This window comes from Carassius gibelio, chromosome A4 (assembly GCF_023724105.1).
Source record: "Carassius gibelio isolate Cgi1373 ecotype wild population from Czech Republic chromosome A4, carGib1.2-hapl.c, whole genome shotgun sequence".
NCBI lineage: Eukaryota > Metazoa > Chordata > Actinopteri > Cypriniformes > Cyprinidae > Carassius > Carassius gibelio.
In genome coordinates this window covers 3,786,066-3,799,808 of record NC_068374.1, presented here as the reverse complement: position 1 = coordinate 3,799,808, position 13,743 = coordinate 3,786,066, and the positions used below count along the sequence as shown (strand labels likewise).

Genomic DNA, 13,743 nt, shown 5'->3' with positions numbered 1-13,743 from the left:
GACACTTTATGCACAAATGTCCAGACTCCAGACTAGAGCTGCACAATTAATCGTTAAAAGATCGCGATCTCGATTCTACCCCCCACGCGATCTTAATCCAGCATTTATACGATTCAGCCAATTATATTTTCATGGACAGGAGACGAGCATAACTCATCTGATCTAGAGGTAGCACGCAATCACTCACAGCGGGCGTGATGACGCCTGACGTCACATGCAGTTTTGCGCGGGCAGCGGCCAGATGTGCTTGTTACCTGCACCAGAACAGTGGATGCGAGTCACGCAACATTCGAGTTAGAAACAAACAGAAACTAAACAGAAAAGAATGAGTGAAGCAGAGCAATGTGCAAGTAAGTCTGTTAACAACCCGGACAATTTAGTACCTAAAAAAGGATCTTATTCCGAAGTGTGGATTTACTTCGGTTTCAAACCAGATGATGATACTCAGCAAACCATATACTGCAAGGAATGTTCAGCAATTGTTTCTGCACCAAAGGGTAACACCACAAATTTGTTTAATCACCTGAAACGTAATCATATACAACAGTATGAAATGGTACGGAAAAACAAAGCCGCTCAATCACAAAGTAGGCCTACCTGCAGCCAGACAAAGCAAACGTCAATTCAAGCAACATTATTCAATGCAACACAGTACCCAACAACCTCCCCCAGACACAAAGAAATAACGGACGCAATCGCGTTTCACCTGGCTAAAGATATGGCTCCCGTGACTACCGTTGCAAAAGACGGGTTTAAAAAACTCATCCAAACCCTTGATAAGCGCTATTGCGTGCCCTCTCGTAATTATTTTTCGCACGTTGCAATCCCTGCTCTGTACAACAAATGTCGCGAAACAGTTGAGACAGAATTGCGAGACGTACACAACTTTGCAGCAACTTCAGATTTATGGACCAGCAGAGCAATGGAACCATACATGAGCATGACGATCCATTTCATTACTGATGATTTTGACATGAAAAGTCGCTGCCTAAAAACTGGGTTTTTCCCTGAGGACCACACTGGTGAAGCTTTGGCGCAAGGATTAAAGGATGCTCTCATAAACTGGAAGTTAGAGGAGGAGAATCTTGTGTGCATCACTACAGACAACGGAAGCAACATTGTAAAAGCAACATCCATAAATGACTGGATGCGACTTCAGTGTTTTGGCCATAGGCTTCATCTTGCAATAGGTGAGTTTAACAAACATAATGAAAATAGCCTTTTGTAATTGTCTTTAATAACTTTTAATGCTTAGCCATTTCAAGAACAGTAGTAAGGCATTTGTACTATTCTTCTAATGCTTAAACATTCTACTTTAATTTTTGTAGCACTTTACAATAAGCATCTTATATGTAAGTTAATGTGTTTACTAACATGAACAAACAATGAACAACACATTACAAAATGTATTCATCTTTTTTAACGTTAGTGAATGAAAATGCAAGTTAATTCATGTTAACTTACAGCGCATTAACTATGTTAACAAGCACAACTTTGAATTTTAATAATGCAATAGTAAATGTTTAACTATTGTTAATAATGCTGTACAATATTGTCATTTTATTCAAAGTCTTACTGAGAGTTAGCAAAAAAGAAACAAAGCAACATTTTTGGTCTGCTTTGTTTTTAACTTTGAAGTCTCATATTAACATTCTTAATTGATCAAATGAAAATTTTTGGCCACCTAGTTGCATTTTTAATAGCAGTGTCTCATTAATATGGAAATTTACTGAGTAGATTCAAAATACTTAAATGTGAAACTAACAGAAGAAAGCTACAACAAAATTTTATTATTTCTCTAGCTAAGCTTAAAAGTGTATGTAGTAAAGTCTATGTTATCTATAATTGTATATCTAATCTAGCAAATAGCCCCAATACTAGTGGGTTCCTTATTTACATCTCCAAATGTATACCATTTATAAATGTGTGTTTAAGACTTCAGATTTGATAACTGATTTTTTTCTTCTTCTAGAGAATGCAATGAAGGACCCACGAATTGAACGTGCTATGGGTTTGTGCAAAAAGCTTGTGGGGTGTTTCAGCTACAGTTGGAGGAGGAAGAGGGAGCTTTCCGAGGCACAAAAACAACTCTGTTTACCAGACCACAAGCTCAAGACGGAGTGTTCCACAAGGTGGGGATCTAGGCAAGCTATGGTGAGGAGAATACTTGAGCAGCAAGCTGCCATCACCCATGTCCTGTCTTCTGACCGCAAGGCTAGGCACCTCTTGCCAACATGGCAAGACCTGGAGGTCCTGGAGGCTGTGGACAAGACTCTTACCCCATTAGCAGACTTCACAGATGCTCTTTCAGGAGAGCAGTATGTCAGTGTCTCTTCTGTGAAACCTGCTCTCCACCTTTTCCAGTCTTCTGTTTTGGCTCTTAAGGAAGATGAATCTGACCTTATTTGCACAATCAAATCAAAGATTGTGGGGTATCTGGAGGAAAAAAATTAATGACCAAAAAACACAAGACCTCCTTGACATAGCCACAACCCTCGACCCCAGGTTTAAGATGACTTACGTCAATGAAGATAACAAAACTGCTGTCCAAAACAAACTACAAGATGAGATGTCAAAGCTAAAAACAGTTGAGGTAAATCTAGCTATATATTTGTGTTACAATGTACAGAATTGTTTAAATTGTTTTACCATGACTTAACTGTGATTAAATAAACATGATTTGTCCTTCACAGGAAAGTCTCCCTATTACAACTAGCAGTAGCAGTTCTGCAAAGAAGACTCGAAAGACCTTAGGGAGCTTCTTCAAAGCAGCACAAAGCAACACAGGGCCAACAGATCCAGCCTCACAGCAACAACAATCCGTCAGCATGGAGCTACAGTCTTACCTGTTCTTAAGCAACGCTGACAGTGAAGTTGATCCATTAGTATGGTGGAAGGCTCACAAGGAGCAGTATCCAAGATTGTCTTCACTGGCCAGGAAATACCTTTGCATTCCTGCAACCAGTTCCCCTTCTGAAAGGGTTTTCAGCACAGGAGGCAACATTGTCTCTTGTCGCCGTTCTGCACTGAAGCCACAAAATGTTGATAGGCTAGTGTTTCTAGCAAAGAATCTTTAAATTGCTTTACTCTGACCTAATACCTTTGTATATATTTTTTTATGTTTAATGGTGATTTTTTTCTTTACATTATTACATTATTTTACATTACTTTTCTTTAAATTTAAAGCAAAGAGTATTGTGTCTTACTTTACTGCTACTTTACTGCTGTTTGATAACCTATTGTTCAGGGGTAAATCTTTAAAATAAAAAAAAGTTCTCCAGAATCGTGAGAGAATCGTGAACTTTATTCTAAGCAAAAAAATCGTGATTCTCATTTTATCTAGAATCGTGCAGCTCTACTCCAGACAAAGTAAGCATAACGAGTCATATTTTGTTATCCAAAAAAGCATCTTGGCTCTCTGTAAGGCTAATGTTGCTAAAGCTACCATTGTCTCTAACCTGTTTTCACTGATGCTGCCGTCAGAGGCTACCAGAATGATTAATGATTAATGATTAATCTAAGTCTGTAACACTATTACCACCAGTTATTCACTTGTTACAAAAACTGATTTGGCTTTATTAAAATGTGTGCATAATTGTATTCAATATATAAAGTCCAAAGCACATGGTTTTCTTGCATAATTAGCATTTTAATTGTTTGGTCAGACAGTTCGTATATTATTAACATTCATAAATCGGGGATTAAACGTCGAGTTATATTCTGTATGCTAAATATGAAAACAAGCGTATGTGCACAGTACCTATAACTGCATTTTGAGAGATTCACATGCTAAATTGCAAACTGACCCGGTTTACTCTCATTCATTTCGCTCTCGAACGAGATAAACTATGTACCAGTTAATTTCATTCAATGTTAATTTCACATGTGTACCAGTTCAGTCATTTCATTCACAAACAAGATTTACTAAATCATTCAACTCGTTCACGAACGATATGTGTACCAGTTCAGTCATTTCGTTCACGAACGATATCCCTAGATCTCGTTCAGACTCATATGAATCCTGTTCAGCGAAGGGCGTATTCGTTCACTACATTCAACAAATCACATGCTCCGTTAGATCTCATACTCAAAGGCTATTTGGCTCGAGGTTGAGTAACTCTTTGACAGGATGAAACAGTTCACAGATACCTGGTTCACCGAGCTGCGCATGCGCTACTAATAGCGTCACGCTGCTGTGGAGGGAGGAACTTCAGTGAACATAAAATATGAGTCAGTGGATTACGTGAATGAGAACGATTCGTTCACCTAAAAGATAAGTTTAATAAGAACGATTCATTCACAAACGACACATCACTAAATGGGAGGCAGGAGAACCAGTTTATGTGCATTTAAAGGCACAAAAAAAAAAAAAAAAACAGCGCATTTTGGCTCATACCCTCATAATTTCAACAAAATTATATGTGGGGTATTTTGACATAAAACTGCACATACACTCTGGATACATTAGAAACTTATTTTACACCTTGTAAAAAAAGCATATAGTAGGTGGACAACCAGAATGGTTAATACCGCAGTGTGGCATTTTGGCAAGGCAGCGGCGTCAACCTGTTAACTACACGTTAGTCGCGTGTTAAAATCATTTGCGAAACTGCCACCAGGTGGTGCAAAGGAACATATTGCAAACTGGTTTGTAAACAGAGATGGAAGGACAAAGTAAAAGAATAATAACATTATAAAATAACATTAGAAAATTTACAGGTAATTAATTTCAAGACGTGGGAAAGTCTTAGGCTACACTCTACGCATCAAAATGTAAAAGAAAGAAATATTTATAACACTTTGTCATATTGCTAATTATGATTTTTTTCCAGGGATACTGAAACACGAGTGAACTAAGCAAATTTTACCTCATGAATAATAGTTAAGCTTCAAATGGGCAACATCACGAATATAGAAACGTTAGGATTTGTCCCAAAGTATTAATTTTAATTTTAATATATATATTTTTTTTAATAGCTAAGTCTATATTATTATTATTATTATTACATATTGCAATTATAATTTATCCATTAAAATTATATTTTTTTTAATTCTTGTTCTGTTCTGATAGTTAAATTTAAAGGATTTGTTGTAAAGTGAGGGTAACTAAAAATATCCTGCTGGTACATCATATCATTATTAGGCCTGCCGTCATTATTTCTGAATGTAATAAAATGCGATGTATAACATGACATATTTTTTTCCTTTCATAAACTTAATTTATTTTTAATGTGTTTTTAAAAAAACATGCAGCAAACGAACATAGTATACTTGGCAACAGCGTGCGGGCCTAATCTAGGTTATGTTGTTAATTATCTACAAGTTTCGTGTATGTTTTTATCCAGATATTTTTTCCATTGCATCTGAAAATTACTTTAAGAAACAAAAAAGCCTCCTCCCCCCTGAAAATTGTGCATGCACGTTCTCCTTTTTTTTTCTGGTGCAAAAAATGCCTCCCACGTTGCTCAGCTGTGGACAATTTAAAAATGTTTGATAAAGGTTGCTGTTCCATTTTATATAGGAATTGATCATTTCAAAAATCTAATTATATTTTTAGTTTCATTGTAACATGCAATCAAGGTCTTCAGATTCCTCTACAAGATAAGTTCATTTAGACTATTTAACATGCACTGTGGCATTTTACCCATTTCAACATAAAATTTAAAGTCAGTTTAACAGTATTGAGATTCAAGTTGAATCTAGTATAAAAAAGAGCTTTAAATTGCTTAAATTATTTATATGAATTAAAGTAGCTTATAGATTGATTGCAACGCTTAATTGCAATTGTTGCTGCTAAGGGTGGCCCAACCAGTTATTAGGTTTAGGGGTAGAGGTCTTCATGGGTCCAAAAATTTGTGCCGGAACCCGAAAGAGACACGTAATGTACTACACCGAACCGACCTTGACCCGTCTGTTATTTCAAATGCTGGACCCGAACCTGTGTAGATCCGAGAAATGCCTACCAGGACCAGACCTGGACCTGTATATTACTTAAAAGCTGGACCCATACCCGCCGGGAAGACACAGACCCGACTGGACCCGATTGCCATATATTCCACCTTAAATTGCAATTACAAGTCAATAAACCTGTTGTGAAAAATACGTTTTGTCTTACCTAATTTAAAGAACTGTAGTCTCTCTTCCTTGTACCTGACTGCCTGTGGTGCATTACAATCCTCAGACAAGAAAGTTATCCATGTTCATCCTCTCGTTATTCAAGTCCAAGCTTAATCCACTCATTATTTCAGCTTCAAAAGTCCACTTTATGTCACGGTGACGGATGACAAATGCAACTGTGCACATGTACAATCTTACTCGAGTTAACTCACATAATAACTTAACGATCGCTCATGCAATGCCATGGCCACTGATGTTATTTATTTGCTATCATCTGATCTCTGTGCTCTCTGCTCTGCGTCGAGTCTGAATCTGATCACTAAAACTTTAAGATTAAAGGGTTCATTTATATTATTATAAAAATGGGAGAAAATGCAAAGCGTGTTTTCCCCTCACTGGTTGCCATAGAAACATGACACGCGCTCGAGACTGCACATGCGTGCTAGCTGTATCTACCTATAATGTGCTTTTTAATGCAATTTTAGCGTCATAGAAAACATTCATGTGTCAGTTCACCTCAGATTTTGTTTCTGACTTGAAATATATGAAATATGAGTGTGTCAAGTGTGCAAGCATTATTACCGTGCATGCCCTTGCATTAACTCTGAGTCTGTGCACTCTGAGTGCTTCTAACGGCAGAGAGTGAAAGAGAGAGAGAGAGAGATCACCTTTTTTTGCCTCACACTTTTCTTTTCCTAATTTTACAAGTTGCATTTTGTTTTCCCTTTATAATGATCTGATATATTATTGGATAGAACACCAGATTCACCCAAAAGCTTGTCCTGAAAGATGGAGCTGATGTAAAATCTAAATCTAAATGTTAAATCTAAATCTAAATGTTTCGGGTTAAACTAAATATTTAATTTTAATCAGTGGAAATTGACTCTTGGACATGGATTATTGGTGTCATGACTACCTAAAATAATAAACACGTTTGGAGAAACTGTATTTAAAGAGTAGGCTGGTGTCACTTGTATGAAAAGTGCGGGACTTATGATGACCTGTAGCCATAATAGCAAGCCATGAGAGGTCTTACTTTGACTGAATGTTATGACCTCAAATATCTCTAAGTTGGCAAACATTGTTGTAAATGTGCTAAAATGTGACCGTCAAAAATACCTGTTTTTTAAACATTGTTTGAAGCTAAATGTGACAAAATGTTGCTGTTATTTTCAGCATGAGCTGCTTTACAAACGGCGCCCCATACAAGCTTGCTTAATATGGTTCTGTTTAATCTGGCCAATGTAGTAAAGCCATGGTTAGTCTTCATAATGGGCTCGTAGTTCTGGTGATAGATATTTTGCTACACAAGACAAAACTAAGACTGATGATACATTGGGAAACGTATTGAGCAATTTAGCCAAGCAACTTCTTTTGAGCAGTGGTGCTTGTGCACTTTCTCACTCAATGAGAATTTTAGATCAGTCGTGGGCCCTGTGCCTCAACTGCTTTCCCATTGATGGCAACATTGCCCAACAAGTATTGCCCTGTGTATCATTAGCCTAATGGTGTTATACAGTCAGTAGTGATCATTGTAGATCCACAGTGCACTAGGTGGTTAGCGAATCACAACACACTGGACCAGCTAACCAATCTGAGCCCACTGTGTATTTCTGAGGGAGGGGTTTCATAAAACCAAGAAATCAACAGACCGTTTTAGGAGAAAAGAAAAAGTGATATAGAATAAAGCTAAAATATGTGAAAAAAATCTTTTTTTTTTTTTTTTTTTTTTACAAAGCCTGAACACAAGATACAGTGCACCCCATAAACACAATCAAGCCTTTGAAAGTAGCTGGTCGACCACCCCTTTAAATGAACAAAACCTCCCACAACACAAGTCTTTAGTCTTATTAATATTTGGACCACAGAATCTACAAATTGACTATATGAGTGATTCCATGCAAATGTCAACCTTACCATGGAAAAATTAAGTTTTTACCAAAAGAACAAAACCCTTTTTATGTTGTGCATTTAGGTCTGCATTAATGTGCTTTAAAAGAAATTTGAAGGAAATCGCTGTTTATTCACCATATATGAGGGGTCCACCTATGGTAAAATTACATTTTCATTCGACTGTATTTTTTAAGTTTTCAAATGAGAAATAAAAGGCTACCCTTTTTTTTTAAATATGTCAACAGGAACTATTTTTAGGAAGATGGAGACCCAGCTGAAAATTGTATAAACTCAAACAGTGTTGATTTTTTTATTTATAAGGGTTAGATTTTTGAGATCAGAACTCTTCAGCGCTGTCACGGCTGTAATATATATTAATTATAAACATATAATAATTATTAATGCAATTAACTTATGCTTAACCAACTTATGTCTATTCTAATTATGGTGAACAACTCATCTCCATTCTTTGCACTTTTCAATCTTAATAAAGCATTACGGATGCTACATATGCTTCATATTAAATCATATGCATACCGGCACAGATGTTTACCACATTGCTGATGTCTATGAGACTGTCGAGGTCTACTGCTGTGATCTGTTTCAAATTTACTGTATCATAATATTTTAGAAATGAATCCATTCTAATAACATTTTAAAAAATTGCATTCTCAACGAGAACATTGTGGAGATTTAGCCTGTTGGACAAATCATCAAAATCTTTAAATGTCATATAATGTTCATTGTCAATATTATCTTATTTAAATCTTTTATGTGTTTCAAATAACTTTTATTGCTAACTACACTGCATGCATAGCCTACAGAGAGCAAGATTTTGTGTGTTCATGCTGCTGGGTCCGACACGCAAGAGATGTGCTTATTTTTGGTTTTTATTTTGAATCATTGAATGTTGAAAAAAAAAAAATCCACTACTTTTAAAAACGTCAAATAGCTTACAATTTACAGTTGCTGGTCATATAATTAGAATACCATCAAAAAGCTCTGTTGAGTGTTTGAGATCATTTCTAGGAGTCTGTGAGTTTGTGCAGCTTGAGTCTGAACCAGTGGTGTAGTCCTACAGAAAAGTGGTTTACTATTACCCAGTAGCCACCCCTATTACCCCCTGTACCACCACCACCTCCAAAAAAAAAAACAATTAGTAATATCAATACAGTGCACTGGGGTGTTGATGGCAAATGCCTTTGGTGTGAGAGACCCGGGTTTGAATCCACTGTGAGACACCAATGTGTCCCTGAGCAATACACTTAACCCCTAGTTGCGACCTCTGACATATATAGCAATTGTAAGTCGCTTTGGATAAAAGCGTCAGCTAAATGAATAATGTAATGCACTCTAAATTTGATAACAGATTATTTTTCAATTAGTCTACAGTGTGACTTACAGGTTGTCTGTCAACGCATTATTACAGTTCTTTATCATTTCAACATGTTTCTTTGGAATTATATTCATAGTGAAAAGCGTTTCAGAGATGCATCTGAAATTAAGTTTTTTTTTATGTTCATCTTAATTTGATGTTTTATTTTATTCTTTTAATCACTGATTGTATTATTTGGGAAAGGGAATTCTACTTCCTGCAGTAGGGTTTTTCAGCATGAAAGCAGGGATGGACTGGGTTCAAATTCGGCCCAGGACGTAACCAACCCATGAATGTTCTGCTGGCTTATAGGGCCTTCATCTGGAGTAAATAAATTAATAAATAAAACAGGACAGAAACAAATGATTATAAATATTATGGAAATGCACTTGACACTAAAGCAATGATTTTGAGCTAGAATGCCAAAATAAAATTAGCCCTACTACTAATGGATTCTGTCATCCTTTCCTCGCCCTCAAGTGACTGCAAGCCTGTATGACTTACTTTCTTCTGTGGAACACAAAGGATATTCTGTAGAATGTTACCAAACCATTTTGCTTATAACTTTCATTTCTACTATATGGACAAAATATGGATGATTTCTCAAATCATCATTATAGAATGACAGAGGTGATCATTACAACAAAGTATCACGAGTTTCACACAACTGTATGGTACACCATTAAAGGGGAAGTGATACATGATAGTAGATTAAGGACTTGCAAAGCAAAACTAGTGGGTAATCCGAGGGTATACACAGATATCGACCCATAGAAGTCGTACTACGCAAATGGCCCGGGAAAAAAAGTAAGCATACTGCGTATACTTGCATATGGCCCCGGCTACACCACTGATCTGAATCAATAGGAGGCATTTTCTTTCTTGTGTAACTGAAATCTAAGATAAGTTTACTACATTACCTGCAGCTCTACACTAGTGTACTTTACTCACATGTAGATGTTCTGCAGTTTAAATGCACTTTAACTGTTTTATGTTCATTGTGAACAACAGCAGCTCAAAATAGCGAATTTCAGCTATTCAGTCCTACTTTTCCAACTTCACACTTAAAGGGATGGTTCACTTTCAAATCAAATTTTGATATGTTTTAGCTTACCTCAAGGGCATCCAAGATGTAGGTTTCTTTGTTTCCACAGTAGTGCCCATTTTGATATTTTTAGGTCAAACCGTTCTTGTCTGTGACTCATATAATGGAGGTCTATGGTCACAACCTCAAAGAGCATGCACAGAGGAGTCCAAATTAAACTATTCCCCATCGTAAATACACATTGACCTAAGACATGAAACAAGCTGTTTGTGTAAGAAAACGAAAACTATATATATCGTTTTTACCTCTTGTACACAACCACGTCCAACTGATGTGAGTTCTTAGTCTGCCCAAGCGTGACGTCTCTCATGCGTGTACGTCACTCATTGTTTACACTTACTGTCTATGGTTTACACAGAGATTTCAGAAGTGTTACCTTTCACTGTGAAGATCTAAACATATATAGACGTACAGGAAATTGCAATGGAACATGATTTCCATATATCAACAGACACCATATTTATTTGAACCAGAATACACAGACCAAGTACTCAGGAGCGATCCGCTGCAGCAGCACATCTTCAAGCCTCAGAGAGACAGAGATCTCTTCAAAATTGGTGGTGTTTTAGTAGCAAGTGTTGTGAGATGCCAACAGAAGTGGAGAGCATATGTTTGTCATGATTGGAACAACAAGACGACAAGGACATTGATAGTATCGTATCACACACCTGCCTGACTTAAGATCCTGAGTTTTCTACGCTGTTGAGACGCATCGTTTTGGAGGCGACGTCCAATGCCAGAGGGACCCAATGGCACGCTGTCAATAGAGTGAGTAATGTGTTGTGTTTATTCTAATCGCAACGATTATAGGGAGCATTATAAACAAATTTATTAATTACAATTACTGCATTATATTTCAGACAGTGCAGATTGGTGGCGTATCGTGTGGTAAACAATGAGTGACGTTCATGCACAAGAGATAACTTCCGGCACTTTCCGCGCTTGCGCAGACTAAGCCAGAGCACGCGCACACGTCACATCAGGAAGCACTCGCGCCCTCAGATCAGTTGGACGTGGTTGTGTACAAGAGGTAAAAATCGATATAAATAGTGTTCGTTTTCTTACACAAACAGCTTGTTTCGTCTCTTAGGTCATCAATGTGTACTTACGATGGGGAATTGTTTAATTTTGACTCCTCTGTGCATGCTCTTTGAGGTGGTGACCATAGACCTTCATTATATGAGTCACAGACAAGAACGGTTTGACCTAAAAATATCAAAATAGGAAATACTGTGGAAACAAAGAAACCTACATCTTGGATACCCTTGAGGTAAGCTAAAACATATCAAAATTTAATTTGAAAGTTAACTATACCTTTAATGGGTCTACATTTAAAAGCAAACAAACTTTATACATTTATGTGCACTTCATTTTAGCAAAGGGGGTTTTAAATACTGAGAATTTTATATTTCTATAATTCTGTTGTTCAACACCTACAGTGTGAACAGAAGTAAAACAGTTTTATTGAGGTAGAAATGCTGCTTGTTGTATTAAATGAGTGTGTTTTGAGCTCATCTTATAGAACTGTCTGCAGATACATGATGTTGAGAAATACTGAAATCACAGACTCATTAACAAACAGTAAACTGAGAGAAACAGTGATTTCACAGGGTGTGAAAACTATATCAGAATGAGCCACTCTCCATGATTCACTGACAGACAGACTTCATCTTGTTCGATCACGAGATGAAGAACTTTAAATAAAATCATCAAACGACTTCAGCAAAGCATTAAAGACTCAAACTGACCAATGACACATCATAAGATAACACTCATATATGAAAAATAACTAAAGAAAACTCAAACACTCACCTAAAACAATATTTATATTTCCTCCTCTGAACCTTTGTGTTGAATAAGTTGCTCTGAAATTTATTTCACTTCTGTAAAACAACTGAAACCTGCTTCCTGTTTTCTTTCAGGAAGAGACATGAGAATCAGCACACACACACACACACACACACACACACACTGTCTCTCTCTCTTTTCTTTTCACACTGATCTGGTTTCTTATAAAGTTTCATTTTCAGGTAACTGTACTGCTGTAGTTGCACAGATACTTCAGTGTAAATTCAATGACATACTAGCTGACCAATTCTGACAAATAAAGGAAAAGATACACAGTAGTGTCATGTCCTTACTGGTGTGAGTGAGGTGTTATAGATAATTTGAACAGAAAGTGCACAAATAATTACCTGACAGATACTGGATGCCTACAGATTCATCTCTTGCAATTCTACAAAGTAAACTGACATTTTTTCCATATTATTTGTAAATGCTGGTGTGGACTACATTATTTCCTCTGTCTCTGTTCACATATATTTTGTTGTAATATTCTGTATAATTATGAGAGAAAAACAGCTTGTATGTAGTTCCATGAACTCTGAACTTAAATTCCTGATTTTCCTGCAACCATTAACAACCCAGGTACCTCCCATATATGCATAATGAAGGTCTCATCTTCAGCAACATTAGGCAACCCACAAAAATTAAAGCTTTGAAAAAAAACATAACACTTTATAATAACTTTAATTTATAAATCATTAAAAACATTATGTAATGTTTTACAGATCATTAGTTCATATATATTTTTAATTTAATGTAAACTAACATATTTATGTCAGTAAACTTTCAGTTCATATGATCTTTTGTTGGTCTTTGTTGTGTAGACTTATAGTAGGTGGACAACCTAAATGGGTTTTACCACAGCCACGGTGCTGCGGCATTAACTGCAAGAATAGGCTACCACTTTTAATGCTCTGATGCAAAGTAAACCACAATTTATTTTGAATAATATAACACACAATTCATATAATATAAATAATACTGCACACCTTTTAAATGTATCAAATATAAAATATGGTTTAATACCATGTAGCTTAGAGAAAATATAAGCACAGGCTCAGGCACAAGCTTGACATTTATCCTGCTTGAATTCGTTCTAAGAAATACACATAACTTCATAAATACCAAACTTTCATCTGTGAATATTAATATTATTAAATATTTTATATATTTAAACTATGGTGTTTTTCTTTCATTTTCCGTGACTGAAGCCATCAAATGTAACACATCAGCGAGGCAAAACTGACGTCTATTTGCGAAAATGTGCTTTGATGCACTTTGATAACTTCTCCACTCAGCGGTCAAAAGCTGCAAATGCACTTTACAGATGCCGCACCCCCCCTCCGTAGTGCTCGACTGATCCATCCGCCCCAACGTAGTGCTCGACTGATCCATCCGCCCCTCCGTA

At 36.5% G+C, this 13,743-nt stretch overlaps 2 protein-coding genes across 5 annotated transcripts in view; one reads left to right on the top strand and one right to left on the bottom strand.

The window, feature by feature from the left end:
* LOC127967261 (NACHT, LRR and PYD domains-containing protein 3-like) overlaps positions 1–12,448 on the bottom strand; it is an 83,933-nt gene extending 71,485 nt beyond the window's left edge. For all 3 annotated transcript variants that reach the window (XM_052568313.1, XM_052568315.1, XM_052568314.1), the window contains exon 1: positions 12,303–12,448. The gene's annotated coding sequence lies outside the window, so the exon portion shown is untranslated. The remainder of the gene's footprint in view (positions 1–12,302) is intronic.
* LOC127967990 (E3 SUMO-protein ligase ZBED1) lies at positions 210–3,352 on the top strand. 2 transcript variants are annotated; one of them, XR_008155869.1, is made up of 3 exons: positions 210–1,190; positions 1,973–2,593; positions 2,694–3,352. XR_008155869.1 is itself a non-coding variant. In XM_052568782.1 (2 exons), exons 1-2 carry the CDS (start codon positions 2,390–2,392, stop codon positions 3,075–3,077), a joined length of 588 nt encoding a protein of 195 aa, XP_052424742.1. In that variant the 5' UTR covers positions 2,346–2,389; the 3' UTR covers positions 3,078–3,352. The 2 variants fall into 2 exon arrangements, 1 of the variants encoding a protein (XP_052424742.1); XM_052568782.1 differs by lacking the exon at positions 210–1,190 and having other exon boundaries at positions 2,346–2,593.
* Positions 12,449–13,743: the final 1,295 nt, after the last annotated feature.

Bases quoted from the DNA above. Each gene is read 5' to 3' on its own strand.
- LOC127967990 (XM_052568782.1), top strand. From the start codon at position 2,390: ATGAATCTGACCTTATTTGCACAATCAAATCAAAGATTGTGGGGTATC. The intron at 2,594-2,693 runs GTAAATCTAGCT...TGTCCTTCACAG, and splicing joins CAAAGCTAAAAACAGTTGAG to GAAAGTCTCCCTATTACAAC.